This window comes from Saccostrea echinata, unplaced genomic scaffold (genome assembly GCF_033153115.1).
Source record: "Saccostrea echinata isolate AGI-Se365-2 ecotype Australia unplaced genomic scaffold, CSIRO_AGI_Sech_v1 ptg000025l, whole genome shotgun sequence".
In the NCBI taxonomy this organism is placed as follows: Eukaryota; Metazoa; Mollusca; class Bivalvia; order Ostreida; family Ostreidae; genus Saccostrea; species Saccostrea echinata.
In genome coordinates, this window is record NW_026889774.1 from 14,946,794 (window position 1) to 14,974,098 (window position 27,305).

At 34.5% G+C, this 27,305-nt stretch overlaps 1 protein-coding gene across 1 annotated transcript in view; it reads left to right on the forward strand.

The window, feature by feature from the left end:
* LOC133192915 (uncharacterized) overlaps positions 1-27,305 on the forward strand; it is an 804,603-nt gene that overhangs the window by 40,861 nt on the left and 736,437 nt on the right. Inside the window, 9 exon segments of the mRNA XM_061328921.1 lie at positions 1,332-1,541; positions 1,646-1,873; positions 1,995-2,207; positions 2,316-2,546; positions 22,612-22,821; positions 22,929-23,156; positions 23,284-23,496; positions 23,613-23,843; positions 25,334-25,585. Coding sequence (XP_061184905.1) covers positions 1,332-1,541; positions 1,646-1,873; positions 1,995-2,207; positions 2,316-2,546; positions 22,612-22,821; positions 22,929-23,156; positions 23,284-23,496; positions 23,613-23,843; positions 25,334-25,585 — 2,016 coding nt within the window.

Sequence of the window (27,305 nt, forward strand, 5' to 3'; positions counted from 1 at the left end):
TACTTATGTAGCAATATACTCTTGTCACCTGCAAATGAATTTTATGCCTTTTAGTTGATTCAATACGCAAGAGCATGCTCTACGTAGGATCAATTTTTAAAACGAGGCAAGCTATTAACTAACAAGTTGATGAAACAAGGATAAACAGTCTCTTTTGAAGTCATCATTTTGTAAGTTCTATGGTCGATACAATGGCCTTGTCAGCAAATACAATCTATCATTACATTAGTAGGTCAAATGCTGACTGACATTTTACATACTAATTTTCGGACATTATTTACACACTGAATTGTTTACGGATTTTCCCGTTTGCCCGATTAAGATAAGGAGCTTGCACACGACAGGTGTGACTTTTCGACAGAGGATGCTTACTCCTCCAAGGCACCTAATCCAACCTCTTATATTCTTAGAGGTTCGTAGTTGCTCTGTTCCAAATTTGTATTGTCTTGATGGACTTTTGTGCAGGATTACTGTTCGTTATCTCCATACTTGATTGTATATAACTGCTATAATTTTATTGGGTTTAATGAAAATTCATTTTTAAATTAAATTTGATTTCAAAAAAATCATTTTTTGGAATGAGAAATTTTGGATTTTGAGACATCATTAAAATTGTTATGTAGTTTGGAATAAGTAATGCATTTCATAAACTGCTTTGAGGTGTAAAAGATATCCAGAATATTCAATGTTTTGTAATTAGATATTTTAAAAGTGGGATAGGATTTTTTTAATAAATATTTTTACATCTGCGAAACACGAGTAAAATTTTTTTTTATAAAGTCCTGTCTTACAGGTGAAATGAATTCTGTATTCAACGACAACTGAATTTTCCCCTATTACGTTTTTTGAAATGGTCTTTTAAAACACTGTGTCATAGGCAGTGATGTCATTTTTGAGTGGTTAGAACGTCATAACTAACTGATCGTGAAATTAAAACAACATTGTAAACAAGAATTTTAACAACATATTTGTAGAAACTCTAACAATTTCAGTCACTTTAACGATAGTTTAATTACTATCACTATCTTCTAAAGGGCCAGGGGGTATATTTTTACAAGACTCTTCAAGAAAAGAAGAAAAAATTGAGAGTTTTGTCTCAACATTGAAATTCTTTCACACTTCAAAAACATCAATTAAATATTTTTTCATACTGTGACAAAATATTGCTTTTATTCAATAAAAAAAGTTACAGTATTTCACTGTTAAAAATCCAGTAAACCAAATTAATCTTTTACTCCAATAATGTAGTCAGAAATGAAACTCATTTGTATCATTCATATGTGAATTACTTTATGTCTGGGAAACTAATTGTTGTTTTTTTAAATATATAGTGGACATAACAGATTATTGCTCAGCCAACCCCAAAGCTTTGCTTCCAAAGAAAGACAACTGTGGTCAGTACATCAACTGTTCTGATTCAGGATTAGATGGGAATCACACATTGGAATGTCTTTATCCAGAATTGTTTTCTATGACATCTATGTCATGCCAGTGGTTTGAGAATGTGACTTGTGATAGACGCATGGAGCCTCAGGCACCATGTAAGAGAAGAGAGGATTATTTTTTATGATAAAGCATAGTTATATCGACCACTTCATGCTCTTTTTCCGATATTCTGTCTCTAATGTGTTTTTAATTATATAAGGTGAGTACCAGCGGAACCTTTGTGTGCCAGTGAACAAAAGCTGTATTCCTTGCAATAAGAGACTTCCTTCTTGTGTGACATTGCCTGATGGGAAGAACCCTTTCAATTGGTTGTTATGGAAACCTGATTATGTCATCTGCTACAAAAATAGGACCATTGATATAAAGAGATGTTCCTCTCGCTTCTTTGACCCAATTCAACGAAAATGTCTAGAGAAAGCAAGTCCAAGTAAGTTTTGTTGTAGCCTGCAAGTTTAAATCATATGAATTCTTAAAGTCGAAGTAACAAATGATACCCGTTTAACACTTGGTAATGCTTTTTTATTCTTTTATGTAATCTGTATTTTCAGGTAACATTAATGAGATTTGCAAACAGAATCCAAGGGCCATTTACCGCACAAATGACAATTGTGCTCAGTATTACAACTGTTCTGTAGACAACTCCAAGTACGGAAAACATCTCCAGGAATGTAAATATCCTGATCTGTTTTCTGCCGTCAGTATGAGCTGCGAGAACTTCAGGACAGTCTTATGTGACAATAGAACAGAGCCTCAGGCACCATGTGAGTTGATAAAATGAGTGAATTTATATAGAAATCTAGAATACAGCGTTTTATTTAAGTGTGAAAGTTTTGATAAGATTTCGGAGACTTAATAATTGTTTTTTTTAGGTGAGTATGTTCAAAATCAGTGTGTAACCAGCAATGTCTCCTGTGTCCCATGTCCCAAACGGTTGCCTAGTTGTCAAGGATTGAAAAATGGAAAAAAGGCATTTCAAGGAAAACTATGGCAGGAAGATTATATTGTGTGTGACACTAACCGCACCATGATCATCACTCACTGCTCTCATGGAGAGTACTTCAATCCAAGACTAAACACCTGCATGGAAGAAGTACCAAAAGGCAATACATTTTTGTTACTTATGTATTTTAATAGTAGTTGGTTGAATCAATTTATATGTCTGGGAAATAATCTATTTTAACGATCATCTGATCATCCCATCACCACTTATTAATAAGAAATGTACTACTACCTACTGTGGTCTGTCGTCATCTATAATGCAATGTAACCCTTTTAAAATTTTTAGCTTCTTTAAAATGGCTGGACCATTTTCAGCCGATTTTGAAATATATGTATACGTGTAGCATTTACGCATATGACCAGAGAAAAACAAAAATGTCCCCCTTGGGACTCAAGAGTGTGACCTTAACCATAGATATTCATGCAATCTTTACAAATATTGTAGTTTACTTCTGTGCATGAAGCAGGAAATTTTTTCCTTGATTTTGATAAGTACTTAGTTATCCATCAAAATTTGAAATTTAATACTTCCTACACTCCAGGGTTTACCCAATTTGGTAAGAATTAACTTCATTTACAACAGGTACAATTCACGAAGTAAATCAATGACTTAGAATATTTTACTGCCCAATATATTCATAAAAAACATTTTTCTTTCAATTTTAAAAGTTAATTCCCTTACTTATGCAGCAATATACCTTCATCACCTGCATACATGGTTTATATCTCTAAGTTGATTAGATACACATGAGCATGCTCTACATATGAACAATTTCTAAAACGAGGTAAGTTATTGACAAACAAGTTGCTGAAACAAGAATATCAGCTGTTTCCTTTAAAGTCGTCATTTCGTAAGTTCTATGGTCGATACAATGACCTTTTCAGCAAATACATGTACAACTTATCATTAAGTCAAATGCTGACCGAATTTTTTAATACTAATTTTAGGCCATTATTTACACACTGAATTGTCGACGGATTTTTCGGTTATTTCCCGATCATCACAAGGAGCACACGGCGGGAGTGGCCGGTCGGCAGGGGATGCTCACTCCTCCATGACACCTGATCCAACCTCTGATATTTTAGAGGTCCGTGTTTGCTCTGCTACACAATTTGTATTGTTTAATGGACTTTTGAGCTTGAATACTGTTCGTTATCTCCATATACTTCATCCTACACGAAGTTATACTCTAATATATTCTGTTACTTTAACTCGTAAATACATCTGATTTTCAGATTTATTAGTTTACCCAAGAATTTGTTCACTAGGAACTAATTTTAAACCCTTACAGATGTTCCCCAACCGCTCACAAGCTGCCTTTTGGTGCCTTTTTTCCTATAAGCTTCATTAAATAAGACAAACAAACTCTATGTATTTTAGACTTAAACAACTTTTTACCGAAGTATTTCAGGGGTTAAATAATGTACATATAGTTTAAGCATTGCACGTATGCCCACGAGCATGCATGTACATGATGATCATGTCATCTTGTTTACATTATTAGTATATCTTGATATGAATATCAAAGCGTTTAATCAAAAAGTATAAAAAAAAAAATACGGTTATATCAAGTATAGTCATTTTAGCATTGCCCGCACGCGCATGTGCATGTTGACAATATCATCTTGTCTAAACTATTTATGTATCTCTATATTATGAGTATCAAAGCATTTTATCATAAAGTGTAAAAGTTTACAGCTGTATCAAGTATATTGGTCATTTATTTTAGCATTGGAAGCGCGCGCACGTGCACGCATGTGCATGTTGACCATATCATTTTGTCTACACTATTAATAATTATGTTGTTTGACAGATCCCATGAAATCATAACAGTAACGCATACGTAAAGGAATAAGAATGGTTATTTACTCAAAACAAGTCAAATGAATGACAAACAGTAAACATACATACAATCAATAAAATAGACTATGGACAAAAATATCATGCCATGAACCCGCAAGATCGGTGCACATCTATGACTAGAAAGACATACTATTTACAACAGAAGCACCTTAGTTAAAAACTACCACAAGACTAAAAGCGTCCCTGAGTCCTAATATTAAAATTGCATAATCAAATACATATTTCTAAATGTAAGCATATGTACATATACAACAAAAAGACAATATGGGGCATCATCTGCCACCGTAACAAAGTACCACTCGGATACCAATGCGGGAAGAAAAAAGAACCAATGCTGGCTTGTTACCACCCCGCCCCATCTAGCATCATCGTCATAAAAGAAAGAAACAAACAGAAATAACTATCGTCAAACCATTTTTTCTTACTTAGTATCACTAGTGATACAGCGCAATGAAAGACACAGAAAACAGGGATCCATGGAATGCAAGTATGTTCTACAGTTGAAAAATAATATACGATAAAAAATCATGTTCGGTCGAGCGATTACCCATGGACTTAAATGTAGCGTGTGCAACTATTAAGGTCGTGAATAAGCATGATGTGCTCAAATCTATAATATGTACAATACAATAGAACTTGACTTGTGGTTAAGATTTATCTTGAGCCCCTGTCTCGAGAAAAGTATTCCATTTGTTCATGCCACAAGATAAAAGCATACTTTGAGCTCCTGTCTCTAAGTGGCAATGTCTTTAATAGGGTTTACCTTAAGCCCCTGTCTGAAGACACACTAGATTGTTACTCCAAAAACCTGAAGCCCATGTCTCCAGATAATATCAATGCGGGGGAATAGAGGGGATTCGAATGTACTTCCTAAAAGCATTAGACTTCCAACGACCCATGCTCTGAATCTGGATTTCCGTGTACCCTGTTGCAGCACCTGTGGTTGCAGCGCCTATCCTGAAACTGTGAGCATGGTATTTTGAAAGGTTTAAGTTACTGAATTTAAGAGCTAATCGAAGTTGTGAAGTAAAACATTGGTGAAGTACTGGGGTGTTGTCCATAAAGGAAAATGGCGCAGTGGTTAGAGCGTCTGCTCTAGAGTCGCGGAGAAAGGAGTTGATCCTTACGTCGCGGGTTTGAATCCCACTGCGGGACATGGAGACCGGTCCTTCGGATGAGACTGTATAAACAGAGGTCCCGTGTCGCAGTAGGTGCTGGCACGAAAAAGATCCCTCACTGCTCAATGGTTCTGAGGGCCGAGTATAAATCAAAATTTGTAGCCCTCCACCGGCAAGTGGTGGCGTCTCCATATGAGTGAAAAATTCTCGAGAGGGACGTTAAACAACATACAATCAATCAATCAATCCATAAAGGAAAAAAGGGGCGACTCCAGAGAATGATGTTTTCTAAAATTAAGGAAGTCTTTAAGTGCATGATATGGACATATAAATGGATTCCTGGTGTTTTGATTTAGGTGAATAGTTGTAGAATTTAACTTCGAATGTTTGAAATGAGGGATTGCACTTTCCAGAAAACTAAGGCCGTATGCATCGATACCCTAAGAGATGTGTTTTAATACACATGTAGATAATGATGAGTTTTTCTTTTGCTTTTGTAATCTCTCCTGCCCTCCAGAAAGCACAATTAGCCAATATAAACATGGCCCGAAGCCAAATTCTGGAAAAATATGAATCTGTTGTGTAGGGTAGAGCCTGTACTAATTTTAGGAGGGGTAATTGGAAGTCTTGGGTCACTGTTTGGTTAAGCTTCCAGAAAACCTTGAAGCATTCTTTTGATGATAAAATGCTGGGAAAAGTCTTGGGAGGAACCTAACTGAAAGACAAAACCGAGAGCAGATATGATGGTTCGAGTAGCAATTTGCTATGAAGCTAGCTAGGTGTTCCAAACGTGGTGGTAGAGGTGGCGTTCTCTGACCATAAGTTTGTGATATGTAAAGCTTGTATGACTGGAATGCTAATTTGAAGGCTGCCACTGTGGATGGTGATAGAGAACCATATAGTATAGAGAACCAGATAGTATATCTGAGGTTTGATTCAGAGACTTATCAACGCCGGGTTCACAGGGGTGGAGGCCGGATCCATGTAGGGAAGCCGTGTTTGGAACTCTTTGACCTGCAACCGAGAAAGTAGACCTGCAGCAATATTCTTGACTCCTTCAATATGTTTAGCTTGAAAATGCATATTATGTTTTAGAGATAACACCATGAGTCGTCTCATAAGTTGCATAAGTGATGGGTCTTTAGAAGAGTTTTTGTTGATGACGTGAACAACTGGTAGGTTGTCAGAGTGCATAATAACGGTACTGTTAGATAATAAATGTCCCAATATGTCAAACGCGATCAAAATAGGCAGAAACTCTCTAACTGAAATGTGAAAATCTACCCACTGATTAGGAAAAGGGGCAGAGAACCATTTTCTATCAAAGGTACAACCAAATCCCAAATTGCTAGCTTCAGTATATGAGTCTAAAGAGGAGGATGTGTGTTGTACTCCTGAAGGAAAAAAAACCTTTACCGTTAAAATGATCCAGAAAAATGGCCCATGCTTTTAGATCAGATCGGGCTTCTTTATCTAGATTCCTGTGATGGAAAGGACTTTGCAAGCCCCGAGTAAGATTGATAATTCGCCTACGTGATGTATACTCCGGGGAAATAACTGCACAAGCATAATTTAATGCTCCTAATAAAGACTGCAATTAGCGAAGTGAAGCAGTGCGTTTATTTTGGAATGATTTTATTTCAAATTTCAAGCGCTTCAACTTATCTGCCGGGAGTAAAGTGTATCTAATTCCAACCCAAAAAATATCAAGGTGGTTGTTTGGTGAACTGTTTTCTCAGATATTATAGGGAGGTTGATATCTTTGGCAAGGGAATAGAAGGCTAAAAGTGAGCTGTAGCAGTCTGGTAACCAGGGGGGGGGGGGGGACCAACAAAAAGAAAATTATCTAATGTATGCAATAAGTTACGTCACACTTATTCTCTAAAATCCACTGTAATGCTGAGCTGAACTTCTCAAAAAGTTGACAAGAATAACTCAAGCCAAATGGAAGAGTTTTATCATAATAATATGACCCAGATATCTTGAAACCTAGCAGTGCGAAATCACTTGGATATATATGTATTTTTTGTAGACGTTTTCCAAGTCAGTCTTAGCAAGAAGCCCCCCACCACCGCCTACTTGTTTGATGATGGCAATAGTCGTGTCAATTGATTGATAACTTACTGTGATCATTTCTTTAGGGATGTGAGAATTGATTGAGTCACCCTCGGGGTAAGGCAAATGATGAATCAACCTGAAATCCCCATGGCTTTTTTAGGAACCAGACCTAAAGGAGAAATCTGAATATTTGGGAAGGGTGGTGATAAAAAAGGAACAGAGACTCTTTGGGCTTTAATTTCCCTATTAATTTTGTCATTGAATATTTTTTCTTTGCCTTTAATAGAGGGTAGGTTCCGAGAAGACCTAAATTTGCGCTCACCCATATAAGGGATCTTTATACCTTGAGAGAAACCCTCTATTAAAAACTTTAAAAATAGAATGATGGTATACAGATGAATAATTTCGAAGTTGTTTAACATTGATAGGAGTAACAATGCAATCAGACCTTTTTGCCGGGGACTGCTGGATCTGTACTCGCGATTGGACCTTGCTTTGGGTTCTGTAATTGGGATTTGTTATTTTGTTTAATCTTTGGGCATTGTCTCTTGTGGGTGCCTAGCTGCAAAGATTTGGCGGACTTGAGAATGTGAACATCCTTTTGTCTTGCAGAATCCATTGTTATTGTACGAGAAGCAGTAACGATGCTTCGCCTGTGTGTTTGATGCACGAATGGGCTCTTTTTTATTTTTAAACTTAAGCTTTAGTCCTTGTGCCATGGTTTCCTAAAATAACTCAATATTTTTCGACTACCATGGACATGCTTCCGGATCAAGTTGACGCCATCGTCTAAAACTTTCATAATAGGCAGTTGCTGCCTTGTCTCCACTTGTTCGCAGCATAGTTAAGGCTGCAATAAGGAGACGGGCCTAATTTTTACGGGAAATGCTTACTATAACATCAGACAAAAATACATGTTCTTCAAATTACCACAAAATGAAGTGATACGCTATTTTAAACTGTTGGATAGCTTTAAACTACATCAATCCTTACTATTGCATGTATTTTTGTCGTTGGTTAAATCCCACACAGCAATGTATAAACAATTCACTGATCGCAATGCACTTGTTAATGTGACGTCATATCGTAAAAAATTGACGCAGTTTGTATGCAGTGAGAGGCGGATCAAGTTATATTTTATACAATGAAAAATGTGTTTTGTAATAAAATAAAATATTATTTGCAAATATACTGAAAGGAAAAAGAAACGAAGGGTAACATGATAAATATGGGAAAACCTTTTGACTGCATGGCCTAAATTTACCAAAATTGGTCAAAGGGGTATCTTGGTAACTGTGCACTGTAATCGGTGTTTAGAATTACTCAACCGTGGAATTTATGACGTCACGTAAGGAAAATGTTCAAAAGCCAAAAACACGTGCATACTGATGATGACGGGTTTGTCAACACATCTTGTTATAATAATTGATGCACTGAAGTTATTCACATTGTTTTGCAATATTTAAGGACAGACGATACGTTTCTCAATAATATATATTTTTTCCTAAGATTTTGTCATTGAAGAATGGCTACTTCAACATGCTTCCTCACAAAAAATTGAGGTACCTTACCAGGCATTTGTGCAAATTACAAATGGATGGTGTTTCCTAAATAATCCTTTTCGAAATAACTTCATTTGCCAATAACAAGATTTATAGCCTTTTGATTTTTTTAAACATTTCCAATCAAGCGTGACGATAACGTTGGCGCGTAATAACGCCACGTCAAGATTGGGCTATTCGCCCTGCCATCTGTGTAATCGTCACTTACGACCACTGAAACCACTATTAATACAGTAGGCAATCATAATCGTTACATTCACCCAAAAACTGGAGGAAACTCATTGCGCGATTTTGATTTGTGAGCTCGTCAACTTTAAGTCAGTGTTCCTCTCGCTCGCGCGCGCATGCGCATTATGCCTAATTTTTCAGGATGTGAACCCACGGCCAAATGTGGCCAGACTTTCCTCGCAAACATTCACTTGAATTCATTCGACTGGTGTCCGTACAATCCATCCTTTTTCTCCAGACGAACATCTATGGGACTAACCGGAGGGTAGGATTTAAAGGCGTCGGAATGTCTGAGCTACTCTCGACCAACGAAGTGCTGCCTTGTCGAAAGGGTTGAATAACATCCGTATGAAAAAGATAAATGCTCTTATGAACTCCATGCAGAGGAGAATTAAGGCTGTGACAGATGCGCGAGGGAGGCATAGGAGATAATGAGAATTTTCGATTTTCACATTTTGGGGGGTAGGGTCATTTGAGTTTCAATAACTCACGAATTATCAGTCAAAATCAAATGAGATTTTGCTTACTTGTTGATAAAGATGAGTTTAAATGTTAGACAGCAATACTGGAAAATACGTTCGAAAATATAACTCTAAGTCACTTCAAAAGTTTACCCTGCGTTTCTTTTTCCTTTCAGTATATATAAGAGGTCAATAACTTGGACGCGATGTCTTTTTTATGATTTTATTCATATACTTCCCGTACATTCCCTAGACAACTGAAACTGCCGTACATTTGTATGCAGATTCATTGAAGGGTAATAGAAGGGTCGTAATAAATCGATATGTTGCAAGGGCGTATATTCAATGAATTACGACAAGCTTTTACACATAAACTCAAGAAGTATGAAGATATTTGAAATGTGCTGCGAACCTGTTGAAATCTTGCAAATGAATTAATTATATCTACATTTAATGTACTTGACCAGCAAAATATTCAACATATGGTCTAACAAATGTAATTTTAGCAATTATATAGTAGAATCTATATAGGTTCGCAGCACTTTTCACAAACTACAAAGAGTGTTGAAAATAATTATAAATTAAACTTAATTTTTTATCTTGGTTATGCCCTTGCAATATTGGAATTTATAGATGACCTCAATACTGCAGGTATAGTTGCTAAAATCACGTGACTGCCACATTACGTGACAAATCTAAATAAGAAATATAAACGTCCTCAACGTGTAGTTTTCAGCCACATTACATTTGTTCGATAATAGTAAAGGCCTAAAAAGAATCTCCCATCCTTGTAAAGAATGTATTTTCTGTCTAAAAAATCCGCCAGTATTTCCATATGGCACCATAACTGTACAGCGTTTTGGAGATTTTTTGGCCATAGGCCATGAGGTTTAGTACCTCTTTAGGGAATATTTCAGCATAAATTGCAACAAAAACATGAAAACACTCGATCAATTTGTATATGGAAGTAATTTTTTGGGTTTTGTCAGATGTTTTATGAAAGATCAGTTGCCCGTCTCTCTCCACAGTTCTGTAACTGTCCTCTTTGTCTGGGTCATTCGGTTTGAGGAGTGAAGCGAATTTAACATATTCGTCACACTGAATCTTTACACATGTCTTTTAGTCTACCTCTAAAGTCAAAGACAAGGCAGATAGGGCCTGGGGGACTTGGGTTAGCCAGACAATCTTTGTTTCAATCGGTAATATTTTGTATTTGAGTCCCACCTGTAATCTCGCTGAGGAGTGTAGGTGCTGCTTCTGAGCTGTTCAGTTCTAGTGGTTGTGGAGGTTGAGGCGTGGCTGTAGTAGTTCTTGCTTTGAAATAATCGTCAATACACGATTTGAAGGTGTCCTCAATTGCCGGCATTATCTTGGTCATACATTGTTTGAGGATTGCGCTTACGTCCTCACTACTGGCTTCTGTTGATGATGAATCGCTTGCGGCTGGAGGATCTGGAGGTTTGGTTGAAGTCCTTCTCAGTTTTGGCCTGGATGCCATCCTAAGAAAAAATGATAAATCATCACTAAGATGGTAAGAGGATACTTACAATTATAAAGGACTTTGTTCCTCAGAAGGAAAATTTGGAAAAACTTGCTTCCGGTTCCAAGTTATTGACAGTTTTCTGATTTTAAATAACATTTTCTCCCCCCTTTATTCAAAAATGGCTTAAGATATGAACTAAAGACTTTTTAGAGATGATAGATTATGACTTTTAAATAAGGGGAATCATCTTTTCGTGCGACGTCAGTACTTCCGGTCGCTACCAAAAGCGAATCCAAAAAGTCGATTTTTTAAACTTTTTTGCTTTTCAATATTTTTTTAAAATAATATTTAGAAGTTTAATAGATACTTCCTGCAAAGCGCCTAATATATAATTGTTTTGAAATTGATAAAACCATACGCTAGATATTCACATTTCTAAATTTGAAGCAGTGGTCCAAAATAGCGGCTGTCTTCGTAAACTCCAACGAGCAGATCGGAGTTTACGGAGACAGTCGAGCTTGCCAAAGAAAAGGCGCGAAGATTTACTCTTGAGTATTTGGCTCGAAATAATGTATCGTGTCAAGCCTTTCATATTAGACAAATGGACCGATGCAGTAGTATAGAAGGATTACACGGACATGTCTGTTTTGAATTGAATATAGTAAAAAACTTAATGCATAAATAATAAAGGAAGTAAACACATCAATAGTTTTCATCAATAACAGATTATTTCTTCTGCTAACAGTTCTTGTTAAACCTCAAGTAACAAATTCCAATGTGAATCTGCTTGCACAAATTTTGGCTGGTTATCTAATATCCTTAATTCCGTACTATGAAAATATTAACCTGCCTGACGCTCTTCACTTTAGGCAAATAAGTGCAAATAAAAATCGATGATGGTTGGATTACATTACGCTGGTAGAGTGGTTTCCATATTAATTTTTCACACAGGCGATCTGGGTCCCGACTATGTCCGATTTTCTTTTCATTTTTAAACCTAAATTTATATTTTCATCTTTATAATTGATGTTTGACCTTTTTCTGTCTGAATTCTCCACTGTTTCAATTTTTTTTATAAATTAAAAAATCTTTAATATCCTGGTATTTTTTTTAAAGATATATTTATAGGTGATCTTTACCACAAGCAGATAGATATGTAATTTCACATGCAAAGAATATTCTTAATATAAGGATGGTTATTCGGATGGAAGACCTCTCGTTGCTATCTATCAAGTTTCTAGTTATGTCGCCCCGAAGGAAGTAGGGCGACATATTGTTATTGTACCCCTAAAAACATAGTCCAGGAATTTTCTCGCATATGGCAGGGACAATCTTCCTGAAACTTACCACAAAAGACGATCACTAGTTGTACTAGTGCAGTGCAGACTTTCAGTTTCAAAATGGCTACCGTTGCCATGGAAACGTGCGAAAAGTGAGGAATTTTGTCCGGGAGTTTTCTCTCTGGTCCCTTGAACATTCATCATGAAACTTTACAGAAATGATGATCAGTAATAGTAATTGTGCTATTCGTATCTAAAATTTTCAAATTGTCAATTGTTGCCATGGAAACAGAGGAAAGGTGAAAATTCTTTAACTTCGATTTTATCCGTAACTGCTCAAGCAATCATTTTGAAACTTTAATGGATGATTCCTTTCATTGTGTCAAAGTGATTTCTATTTCAATATTTAAAAAAAATGGAAATGGCCGCCCACAGTTGCCATAGAAACAAAACAGAAAAAGGTATAATACTCACATATGTTCTCAGAGGTGGCATGGACAATCTTGATGAAACGCTACAGAAATTATAATTAGAAACTCCAGGTGTGTAGTCAACATTAAATTTTTTCTAAATTCCTACCATTGCAATGGAAACGGACGAAAAGTGGATTTTTTTTAAATTTCTTTTTTTCTCAGTAACTACGCAAGCAATCTTTTGGAAACTTTAAAGGTTTATTCCTTCTACTGGGTCGCGTGGCGCAGTGGTTAGATCGTCTGCTCTAGAGTCGCGAAGTAAGGAGTTGATCCTTATGTCACAGGTTCAATCCCAATGTAGCACGTGGAGACCGGTCCTTCGGATGAGACCGTATAAACCGAGGTCCCGTGTCGCAGTAGGTGCTGGCACGAAAAAGACCCCTCACTGCTCAATGGCCGTAAGTGCCGAGTATAGGACAAAATTTGCAGCTCTCCACCGGCCAATGGTGGCGTCTCCATATGAGTGAAAAATTCTCGAGAGGGACGTTAAACAACATACAATCAATCAATCAATCCTTCCACTGGATCAAATTCTTTTCTGCAAAAAATGGGAGCAGGTCCATCGCTTCAGCCACCGGAACGAAGTTGTACTTTGGTTCACCTTAGTTTTGTACTCAAGCGTTCTCGTACATGGCCTTCAAAATCTTCATGAAACAATACAGAAATAAAAATCACCAACCCTAATTGTGCATGGGATATTTTATTTTTTTAAAGTTTGTCGCTGAGGCCATGTAAGGAAGAAATGATTTAAGAAAAGTCGCGGTCACGTGACCATTGTATGCTATCAGAAGTTTCATTTAAACAAAGTACTGAAAGGACTGATACGAGTTGATGGGTTGTCCAAGCTTAGCTATTGGGTATTGCTTTAGTGATGAAAAAATGAAATGATATTTTAAAATCAGAAAACTGTCAATATCTTGGAACCGGAAGCAAGTTTTACCAAATTTTTCTTCTGAGAAACAAAGTCTATTTCATGACGCATAATTCCTGAAATTTTCACTTAAAACCACGGAATAGTTTTCGAGAAATCACCTACAAAATTTTGGGGGAAAATAATAGTAACTAGAAACCCATTGCGAGCAACGAGAGGTCTAATATTATTGTTTGCAAGTAAACATATTTATATATGTTAGTAATTGTGACACACTAGGATAAAATGCACTTTAAAAAAATGCTTATTAAGGAAAATATCACAGCAATGGGTAGAGTCGCCCCCATGGCACTCTGTTAGGGCGTCTAGATGCTCTAGAGTCGCGAAGTAACGAGTTGATCCTTACATCGCGGGTTCGAATCCCACTGTGGGACGTGGAAAACGGTCCTTTGGATGAGACCGTATAAACCGAGGTCCCGTGTCGCAGTTGGTGTTGGTCCCTCACTGTTCAATGGCCGTAAGTGCCGAGTATTGGACAAAATTTGCAGCTCTCCACCGGCAAGTGGTGGCGTGTCCTTATGAGTGAAAAATTCTTGAGAGGGACGTTAAACAAAATACAAACAAACAAAACGATGGGTAGAATTCAACGCAGACGTCTGAGAAAACAAGGATCAAAATTATTGTTCAAAGTTCATTTTAGTCAACTTAAGCTTTTCTCATACGCACAATGTAAATGATAGCCAAGTAATTTCAGAATTTTTTATCTAATACACACGAACGTAATTATAGATAGCGATAAATGTCTTTTGGGGATTACCGTTTTATCCCGAAAAGGTGGCGGGGGCTTGTGAATATTGACTAGGAAATTTTTTTATGCCATTGCAGATTATTTTTTTCTGAGATGAACAGGGACATATTTTATCAAAACAATTAGGAGGGGGGACTGCCAACACTCTTCATCTTTACTAGCAAAGAGTTGGAATTCCTTACAAGTACTCCCAAATCAGATGACTGAGGACCCATAATTCATTGTCAGATTACTTATTTTATTGCCTTTAGAGGACAGAGTATTTATATTTTCAAAGACGGGTTATTCATTTCCAAAACTTTTCCTTAATTATCAAATAACCTCTATGAAAGTCATTAATATCTTTTTAGAAATTGGATAGAAAAGTCTTATTTGTATTAATTTTAAAATATACTAAAAACTAAAATTTTTCTTGTCCTTTTGATGAATCATTAACACTTTGCCTAAGATAATAGCCAAGGTGGATTGAAATTCAACTGTATAAGGAATATTAATCCAATGTTTACGAAATAAATAAGCAATAAACTAAATGCAGACGTCTGAGAAAACATTCGATTCAACTTAATGTTTTCGTAAACATTTAATGTTTTTACAGACGTCTGCGATTTATTCGATGCGGAGGTCTGTGAAAACATTGGATTGAAACTCTACTTCTGAAAAGTATTTCAATCCAGTGTTGAAAACATGAATATTTCGAGTTTGGATCTATCAGTTTTTAAACAAATTACATATTAAGCATGTTGGAAAGAATCTTTATTATTCCTGTAAATTTCATTTAAAAATATTGAGAAATATAAAAGTTGAAAAATTAAGACTTTTTTAATTCCCTTCCGGTAGCGACTGGAAGTATTGACGATGGACGAAAATATGATTCTGGTAATTTAGAAGTCATGTTTTATAATCTCCAGTAAGTCTCAAGTACATACCTTCAATCTTTCTTTAGATTTGCCGCGGACAAAATTCTATTTAAAAATCAGGAAATTGTCCATAATTTGGAACCGGAAGCGAAATTTTCAAACTTTCCTTGTGATGAAACAAGTTCATATGATGACTCATTTTTGTGAAAGTTTCATAGAAAACTGCTGAATAATTTTCGGGAAAACGCCTGCACAAAATTTGGTCAACAAAAAAAAAAATAATACGAGGCGCATTTGAAAAGATCTGAGAACTGTTCGATAAAATATTGACCGTTTAGCGGAAATTTTTGAGTTTAATATCATTGGAAAGATCAGAAAAATATACACATACTGTGACGTCACTTTGTAATTTTTTAGAACGTAATATTTCCGAAAATGACATCAGAATCCCATGTGTTTAGCATACTGACCATAAAAAATGACATAACAAAAGACACAATTTCAGCAAATTAAAATTTTAAAGTCGACTTTTGCTGATTACTCGGATGCACGCTAACGGAGACAAATACCACTTGGTTGAATGTTTACATAGACTACAGTCTATCATATGGTGTTTTATTTAGGAGATCCTATAGTTCTGAGTTGGTTTAAGCGTGTGTCAAACATAGCGTGTTATTATCGAATTTCGCTCAAAATATTGCGTAAAAAGACCTAGCTGTGACAAAATGACAAAGTTGACAATCAAAGGAGAATAGTGGACGGTGTTACAGAATTTACTGGCATTAATTTTTCAGGTGTTTTAACCAATTTGTGGGAACGATTAAGGCTCAAGAGAAGTTAAGTTAAGGATGCCCCATATTTTATCGTAAAAACAAAAATGGCGCCGGTGTAGTTGTAATCCAACCGTAACTCAATATATTCGCAAATTTTAACTCATGGAAAATAAATAAGACTGTACATGGCAATGTAACTCAGATTCATTTTTTCAGTCGAAAGTCAAAAGCAGTAGTGGGTTTTGGAGCGCCGAAGTTGAAATAATATGGAAAAAAATACGCACAAAAACAAGTCCGGGGGAAGACTTTCGTACGTTTTACTCCTAAATGGTTAGAGTCCTGTTACTTAAGACACATTTGTGGAAAACTTCATTGATTCACTTTAGTTTTATACAGAACATGTTTTATTTAATACAATGGAGAGCTATATAATAGACCGAAAGTCCAGCTGGATCATGTAAATAAAAATCTGCAATAAATGCCTATGATAACATAAGTGACATTGAAAAAGTGCAAATTTTCCAGGTCTTTTCTATGATATCAAATTTATTAACTTCCGTGAAACTGTTAATATTTTATCAAACAGTTCTCAGAACTTTTCAAATGCCCCTCGTAATAATAATAATAAGAAGAAACAGTAGAATCACTATTAGGTCTACCGTGAAGACGGAAGACCTTAACTAGAAACTCGTTGCGAGCAACGAGAGGTCCTCCGTCCTATTTTCTAACCTTTTTTTTATTGTATGCAAGTAAACATATTTATATATGCTTGTAATAGTGACACACAAGGAAAAAACGCACTTTAATGAAATGCTTAAGGAAAATATCACAACGAATTAGGTGGGTAGAATTCAATGCAGACGTCTGAGTAAACATTGGTTCAAAATTATTGTTCAAAGTTCATTTTAGTCTATCTAACGTATTCTCATGCGCACAATGTAAATGATAGACATGTAATTTCAGAATTTTCTATCTAATATACGCGAACTTAATTATAGATATAGAAAAATGTCTTTTGGAGATAACCTTTTTTCTTTTTATGCCATTGTAGGCAGATTATTTTTTCTGATAGAAAAATCTAATTTGTATTAATTTTATATTATTCTGAAGCTAAAATAATATTTTTTATCCTTTTGATGAATCATTAAAACTTTGCCCAAGAGAATAGCCAAGGTGGATTGAAATTCAACTGCAAAGAAGAATTTCAATCCAATGTTTACTAAAACGTCCGCAATAAACTCTTACTTACTGCGGACGTCGGAGAAAACATTCCATTCCATTTTATGTTTTCTCAGACGTCTACGATTTATTCGATTCGGACGTCTGTGAAAACATTGGATTGAAATTCTACTTTTAAAAAGCGTTTCAATCCAGTGTTGGAAACAGACGAATATCTCGAGATCAGATCAATCAATTTTCAAACAAACTGTATATTAAGCAATTTTCAAGGAGTATCTATTAACCCTTTAAATATTACAAAAAAAGATATTGAAAAACAAAAAAGCTGAAAAATTCGATTTTTTCAATTTGCCTCCAGTAGCAACCGGAAGTACTAACGAAGCACGAAAAGGTGATTCCCCTCATCCAGAATTCAAAATCTATCATCTCTAACAAATTTCCAGTTCATATCCTCAGCCATTCTTGAAAAAAAAGGGGGGGGGCAAAATTTTATCTTAAAATCAGAAAACTGTCAATAATTTGGAACCTAAAGTGAGTTTTCCAAATATTCCTTCTGATGAGCAAAGTCCTTTTGATGGCGCATAATTCCTGAAAGTTTCATTTAAAACCACTGAATACTTTTCGAGAAATCGCCTGCACAAAATTTTGGGGAAAATGATAATAAGAAACAGTAGAATCACTATAAGGTGGTCTTCCGTGAAGACGGAAGACCTTAATAATAGGAAACAGAATGAAAACAATAATATAAGGTCTAAATAAAATATGGAGAAAATGAACAGTAATCAAGCTTGAAAGTCAATAGATAATACACAAATCGAGAGCAGAGCAAACACGGACCTCTAAAAAAAAAATCAGGGTTGGAATCAGGTATAATGGAGGATTAAGCATCCCCTGATGATCAGTCACACCCGCCGTGTGCTCCTTGTCATGATCGGGCAAACGGAAAGATACGTGAGAATTCAGTGTGTAAATAATGGCCAAACAATTACATGTAGTAAGAAAAATGTCAGGAATTCAGTGTGTAATTAATGGCAAAACAATTACATATAGTAAGAAAAATGCTTTGTTGTAAGGCTACCATTAACGTCTTTTTCTAATAAAATATCCAAATATAAAACAGATGTGTCAGACTATGTGGAATTTTTTATATCAAGCTCACTGGGATATATCATATCGACATATGAATGGAAGTTACTATGATTAACTATGATTAATTGATAATACGTCGTCGATGTTTTCTTTTCATGTGTAAGATTTTGTATAAATTCTGCTTCATATAAATACAAAATAGGTCTGTTGATAACAGGACGCAGTTGGTATCCATGGGAATTTAACAGATTGTTGGAAGACTTAGTCTCCAAAAATCAAAAAGAAATTGTCAATCAGAAACTTTTCATTTTAATATCAAGCCCAGAATACTTGATAAAGATATTGTCAATTAGAAACTCAAGCTTCATAATATCAAACCCAGAATACTCATGTGTACAATCAGAATGTTTTTAACAAATTAATTTTGTAAATGATCAATGACAAGGTAAGTAATGAAGTTTACGAGTTCCATTTTTATTGACGAAAAAAAAAATGTCAATGATGTTAAAATCCTGGGTTTTGATTTATTATGTGGAATGTATAGATATAGAGCTGAAAGGTCGTAGGTTTTGATGTTCTTGATTTTGACAAAATTTTGTGTTTTCACATTTTCCAAAAGTTCCTTAACTAATTTGTCAATATGACATTTCTGATTGACATAGTATGTGTTTTCTTTAGAAGTTCCCGTATTTTTATATCCCTGCTCCGAACCTAACAAAAATGCTATAATTAACGATAGTTTACTATTGTTAACTATAGTGATAACTTTGACACTATGAAAACCATAGTTAACTATAGTGATAACTTTGACACTTTGATTTACTATAGTGATAACTATAAAACCTTGATCTGCTATAGTGAAAACCATGAAAACTTTTATTTACTATAAGGATACTTTTTACACTATGAAAACTTTAAAAACACTATAGTGATCACTATGAAAACTTTGATTTGTTAAAGTTATCAATCAAATATATAGAAATATGATAATATTGCCGACTCGGCGTTAAAAAATAATCATTCAATCACTCATATATATTTTTGATGTCGATGTTTATAAATATGGTAACTATATCTGTCTTGTTTGATATACTTTATAACATTAGATGATGTTATAAACTGATGTTAAAATAGACCAATAGAATGAAAGACAAACAACGTTCATTTAAGAAATTTTATCTAGTAGAAATTTGAAAACTTGAAGTTTTTCAAAAGTTTAAAAGTAAGACAAAATCTGAAAAAGTGAATTGTATGCAAAGTTCATGTTAAGGGAATTATTGAAAATAGAAGAAATCAACAGGTATCATTCGTAAATTGAGTTAATCTATTAAACAGGATAAAAATCATGTTGTGAAATTAAATAACATACATTAAATAAATTATATGCTGTAGTAAGAAAATAAATTTTTCTTTAGTTATCGTGTCTAAAATCTTGATTTACCATGGTGTTGTTAACTTTTAAGCTTTGATCTACCATATTGTTGTTAACTTAAATACTTTGATTTACTATAGTGATAAACATGACTCTATAGTGATTACTATGAAAACTTTGATTAACTTAAGTGAAAGCTTTGTCACTATGAAACCTTTGATTTACTATAGTGTTCACTATGTAAATGTCAGTACTTCTCGCAAAAGTCCAATACAAAGATGGCTTTTGGGCGTTCCATTTTAATTAAAGCTATTTGGTTTAAACAATATTTATTCAAAATAATGAATCGATTGGGTAACAGGCAATGCCTATTAATACCCTCTCTATACAAGAATCAAAGTTACAAAATACAATGGACTGAGTGAATATATATATATATATTACAATGCGGGTAAACACACACAGACACACATACAGAAACACACACACACACAAGCACACACAGACACGCACAGATCCAGATGAATTAAGCATAACACATAGTATTAATAAAATATAGTATATATATATATATATATATATATATATATATATATATATATATATATATATATATATATATATATATATATATATATATATATCATAAGGAAATGTATTTAAATACGTTTTGTTGACCTAGTATATTCTTGCACATAATTTGTAATGTTGATGTTCGTTTGATACGATATAATTAAAGCTATTTGTTTCCAGTTCCAGGGAGTGGGAATAACCCCAAGGACTTGCTTCAATGTATAACTTGCAAGTGACATCTAATGATCTTTGACCTTTTTCAAACTATAGGCCTAACCATTGGCATTTCAGATTATTTTACCCTGTTCTATGCCTAAACTTTAAACAGTTAAATGGCACGACACACCATAATTATAGTTAACTTACTACCAGTATAGGTACGGTTAACTTCATTAAATATTCCATTTAAAATGCAAAATGAATTAATTTCTACTGATATAATGATGTGTACACCTTATGCAACCCTATAATGATAACGGTAAAACTAGTACTTGTAGGGTGACAAATGAAGTCCAACGCCAGGCGCGAGTCCAAAAAGATGTACACGTATAAAATTTATAATTACACACAGTGTTTTTATTTTACCAAACTTTGTGTCATCTTTTCCAAATATGGCAGGAAAACCGATGGATTCTGGGTGGGGGTTGATTTTGACAAAGTTGATTGGATGTGGGTTTGGAAAAGTTTTTTCCTATCTAAATACTGATAAAGTTTGCACAATTCAATCATTTCCGTCATTTTGGCATCTGAATTTTTTTTAAGTTCAATAAAAAATGATATGCAATAAAATAAAAAAGTTTTTTGTTTTAACAATATTCAGTTCTAATATGGTCCAAAAATTTAACCCTCCCCTCTTTTTATTTTTTTTTTTTTTCAAAATAGAAATCCCTTTCCATAAATTCTCTTTGAAACAGAATGTCCATTAAGTTCTGTAATTTCAGTAATTATTTCGGCGTCTTCCCTGATTACCTAAATATGAAGGCGAGTGCATTTAGAGTCAAACACCTCAGTGCGGGCATTACTGTCTTATGCTAGTATTTAGTTTAAAATTATTAAACTGAAAAAAATGCACTTAAAAAGAAATAAATGGAACTAAAGTTAAATTCAATCCCTATCCATATCATTGAAGTACATGTATAAGAGCAAGTTATGTACAGCGTTTTTTTATAAACAACTTTGAAGACACAATGTATATCATAACATTTTGAATAGTGAAATACTGAAAAAAAATGCATTTGAAAAGAAATAAATGGAAAGGTTAAATTCAATACCTATCGATATCATTGGAGTACATAATGTACAGTGTTTGTTTTTTTTAAACAACTCTGAAGACACAGTGTATATCATTACATTTTGAATAGTGAAATACTGTGATTTAATCATTGAATAAGTGATATTCTTTCAAAGCGTGAAAAAATACCAAAATGATATTCTGTCACAATGTGAAAGGATATCAAAGTGAGTAAAACTGATTTATGGCCTGTTATATGATAGATATAGTAACTAAACCATCTTGATAGAGACTTAAACTGTAAATTTCCTCCCAGATATATTGCTAAAATCCATGTTACAATGTTTTCAATCTCACAATTGCTAAACTATGACGTCTCAAACGCTAAACTATGACGTAACAGCCCATAACACGGAAATCAAAGAAAATGTAATAAACAGAAAATTCAATGTCTTGTTGGATAAGGAATTTATTTCATTCGTGAGACAGGATTCATTGAATATTCTACTCGTGCTTCGCAGTCGTGAAAATAAAAAATCCTGTCCACTCGTAAAATAAATTCCAAATCCTACAACAAAACAATCAATATCCTCTTTTTTACTACTAAGAGGTGAATAATAATAGAAAGATACTAATTAGAAACTAAAAAGAATGCATGTTAAAAAAAAATAAGTTTAATTCCTATCCACATTATTGAAGTATTATATGGTTTGGAGTAAGTTACATTTATGTACATTGTATTTGATGAACTGTTTGATGTTTGATATATAAAGAATACCAAATATATCTTTTTCTCCAAGAATGTAGTCAGGAATGAGACTCATTTCTTCTATCACCGTGCATTGCTGTATGACTTTGAGACTAAAAGTTGTTTTTTTTATTTTAGTGGATATACCAGATTATTGCTCAGCCAACCCCAAAGCTTTACTTCCAAAGAAAGACAACTGCGGGCAGTATATCAACTGTTCTGATTCAGGACTTGATGGGAATCACACAATGGAATGTCTCTATCCAGATCTGTTTTCTTTAACATATTTGTCATGCCAGTGGTTTGAGAATGTGACTTGTGATAGACGCATGGAACCTCAGGCACCATGTAAGGGATGAAATCAGTATATTATCATTTTAAGATAATCAATATAAAGACCACTTCATGCTCATTTACGACATTCTGTTCTTAATGGGTTTTTTTAATTGTATAAGGTGATTACCAGCAGAACCTTTGTGCAGCAATGAACAAGAGTTGTATTCATTGCAAAAAGAGGCTTCCATCTTGCGTGACATTGCCTGATGGGAAGAACCCTATCGATTGGTTGTTATGGAAACCTGATTATGTCATCTGCTATAAAAACAGGACTATGAATATAGAGAAATGTTCTTCTCGCTTTTTTGACCCAATTCAAAAAAAATGTCTAGAGAAAGCAAGTCCAAGTAAGTTTTATGGTAGCCTGCAAGTGTTAACCGTATCAATTATTGAAGCCAAATTATTTAACAATATTTAATGCGTGTATTACAGTAGAAGTGGAAAATTGCCAATTGTATGTAATATGTATTGTAGATAACATTGATGAGATCTGCAAACAGAATCCAAAAGCCATCTTCCAAAAAAATGAAAATTGTGCTCAGTATTACAACTGTTCTGTGGACAACTCCAAGTACGGAAAACATCTCCAAGAATGCAAATATCCTGATCTGTTTTCTACCGTCAGTATGAGATGTGAGAACTTCAAGACAGTGCTATGTGACAATCGAACAGAGCCTCAAGCACCATGTGAGCCAATATAATAAGAGAATTGAAAATAGAAACCTAGTTTATATCTTTCTGTGTATATGTTAAAGTGTCGGTAACATTGCTGAGATTTAATGAATGTACGTGTTTAATTTTAGGTGAGTATGTTCAAAATCAGTGTGCAGCCAGCAATGTCTCCTGTTTCCCATGTCCCAAACGGTTGCCCACCTGTCAAGGATTGACAAATAAAAAACAGACTTTTCCAGGAAAACTATGGCAGGCAGATTATATTGTGTGTGACACCAACCGCACCATGAACATCACTCAATGTTCTCAAGGAGAGTACTTCAATCCAAGACTAAGCACTTGCATGAAGGATATTCCAAAAGGCATTGGAATTTTTATAACCTCTAGACTGTAATCCTTATAATTTAAAGCAATTTTGTTGATGGGAAAAATGTATTTATTTTACATGTCACCTGAGGCAATCAGTTGCTAATATCTTTTCTTGTCAGTCACTGTCCATGTTGCATCGTTTGTTACTTTTTCAACATTTTCAGCGTCCTTTAAATTACTGGACTAGTTTCAACCAATATTGAAATATACCTTAACTTTTAAAATATGTATATACATGGTGAAACGAAATTTATTTTTTGTCAGATTCCTCATAAGACATGAGTTTTTAGGCCAAATCTACCCATACAATATTTCAAAATCCTCTTTGTGTCTCTTGGACAGTTAACCCAAGGATTGTGTTATTTTAATGAGTATTTAGCCTCCATCAATGCTGGGAATGTTCAGAACTCAAATTCAAAATCTATTTACAGATTCGTTAAGAGGTAAAACAAAAATTTCATGAACCATCTCGCTCATCTGAGCACATTGGCTAGGAAAAAGAAATAAATTTACTAGTTACAAGATTAAAAAATAAGTGGACCCAACATCTGGGGGTGGGGTGGGGGATTGAAACTTGAATCTGCACTAATTGAAGATACTTGTCTTTGACAAACCATTGTTCTAGAAGATTACAGTCCCGCCCTACCCACGGGGGACATGATTTAAACAAAATTGAATAACGGTATACGCAACCTAAGGTTGCTTCGGAATTAATATGTCTAATTATGACTTTGCTGTTCTTCATCATCAGACTTTTAAAGATATTTCCTATTTAAATTTTTGATCCCCGATTGTAGACCTATCCTTCCCCTGATGATCGTGAATCGGAACAAATTTGAAAATTCGCTACCTGAGGATGTTTCAGTATAGCTGATCATGATGTTTGAGGAGAATGTTTTTTCCTATAAATTTCTTTATCTCCCAGCTAATTCGATATTCAAGAGCATGCTTCGAGTACGATCAATTTTTAAACCAAGCAGGCTACTAAGAGATAAGTTATTTTAACAGGAATTTCAACAACCTCGTTTTAAGTCGGCATTTCGTGAATTCTATGATCGTTGTAATGAACTTGTCAGCAAACATAACTTATCATTAAGTCGTACATTGGCTAACTTATTTCATATCAATTGTTAGTCCTTTGTTTTTCTACTAAATTTGACAACGGAATGTTCCGTCTACCTGATTAATACATAGAACTCACGCTGGGTGTGATCGGTCAACAGAGGATACTTACTCTTCCCTGGCACGTGATCTGACTTCTAGAATTTCCAGAGGTCCGAGTTTTTATGTTTTTGAGATCGATCACAGTTCGTTATCCTCACCTTCGTGTAAAACTTTGATCATCTATTGTGGCCCAACACTACTTCCATTCTTCATGATATGAAGAAAATCAACATTGAAATTGTTTTTGTCATCACTTTTTAATCCATGATAAATCTGAAAATTTAGAAATATAATTTATCTGTATAATTTTTGACTATAGTTGATGTACCAGATTTCTGTGCTGTGCATCCTTCAGACTTCTTGCCTGCCTTGGACAGTTGTGCTCGCTATTTTAACTGCAGTACCGTGAATGCAGCCCTCCCATCACCAGCCAAAACCAGAAACTTGGCGAATTCTCTAGCAGTTGTTCAAATGGAATGTACTTACCCTGCATTGTTTGATGTGTCATCAGGAGAATGTGGAAATTTTACATCTGTCACATGTGATAAAAGACCAGAGCCACAGGCACCTTGTAAAGACCTATATTTTAAAATTATTCTTTTATGTTCCTTTGCTATTCCTACAAGTCCGAAGCCAAGTCAAATGAGCTAAATTTTTTGATGGATTAAGAGAAAATAACAGCAGTACTGAAAGTGAAAAAATGTCATTTATTCAAGTAAACGACGCAAAACAAAAAAATACACATAGTTAGATGGTCATCAGAGACTAGAAAAAACTTCTAAAGAACATGAAAATCTTTGGCATCATATTATGCAAGAACTGACCCCCTGAAGTTAAACATTCGATAACCTTTTTGTAAATGACTTGAATTTAATTCGTCATAAACACTATTACCCTCTGCATGATAAAACCATGCCCACTTGCGCTATAGAACTTAACAAAATCCACTTTGCTTGACCACAGGTGATATTCAAAAAATATTAACTGCGTGGATTCTAAGCACGCGCGCCTAACCTTTATTTGTATTTCTATAAAACATTCAGTACTATATAAAAATACTGCATGAAGTTGAAGGGACCATTAAAAATGTTCATCCCCTCGAAAACCATTGTCATCTCGGCTGTGCCTAGGTTGACAATGGTTTCCTTGGAGTGAAAATTTCCAATGTTATCAACAGCTACATGCAGTACGTATATTAGTATGATAACAGATTACATGTTTCTGTTTTATAACATATTGCTTTAAATATCTTGTAAATGAAGTGTCGAGCATTTTTAACCTTTTTAAACTATTTCTTTAAAATGAATTTTTAATTAATTAAGTTTAATTTATATGCTTAATTGTTAGTACACTAAAATTAGTAACTTAAGTTGGATTTTGTATTTATTCATTAAAAGTTTCAGATCAAAAATACCTAAAGCTAAGTGGTAAGGCTTAACTAAAACAAAAAACGTTGTGCTAGAAAACACATTTTCTCAAGGACTTTTTGGTTGATTAGTAAGTAATAAAAATATGAGTGAAGAACATGACTCAGTGATCAAAGTTGTTTGGCCGCTTATTGAACAAAAGGTCGCAGGTTCAAGACCCGCCGTGTTCACTACTGTTATGCGTTGTCTTTATCTGCATTGTCTAAGTCCATCAAGCTTCAATGAGTACTATCTTATGCTAAGGATTAACCTGCGATGGACTGGTTTCGCATGCTATGGGAGTCAATGACTCTCTCTTGCATAGCATTACAGAAACCGTGTAAAAGAGCCTCATAGCTCGGAAAAAGATTAAACTCTGTATTTCAATGAAAAATGACCTTCTTCAAAACTTTGAAATTAAGTCTAAGTTATTAACATATTTGTTTATCAAAATTAATAATTGTTTACATTCATGTGTCGACTCGATGTTCCCCAGTAAACCCGAAATAAAAAAAAAATCAGAGTCTGCAATATCTGTTTTACATACTGGATGTTTTATTGACTATAAATCTTGATGGCAAACTAATATCTAAGCTACATGTATATGACAAAGGTGACGACTTTAAATTTTCCGTCATTAGCTTTCATTTATTTAATGGGATTCAGTCATCACCTGGTTATGATGTTTATATCTCCCAACGTACTTTGTATGTAAGAGCTAGTTCTGAGCTCAATCAATTCTTGAACCAAAACAGGCTACTAATAATAAGTTTGTTATGCACGTATTTCAACGAAATTGTTTAAAGTTCGCATTTTGTAAATTATATGGTCTATAAAATGACCATTTTTACAAATACAACTTGTCACTTGGTCTTACATGTAATT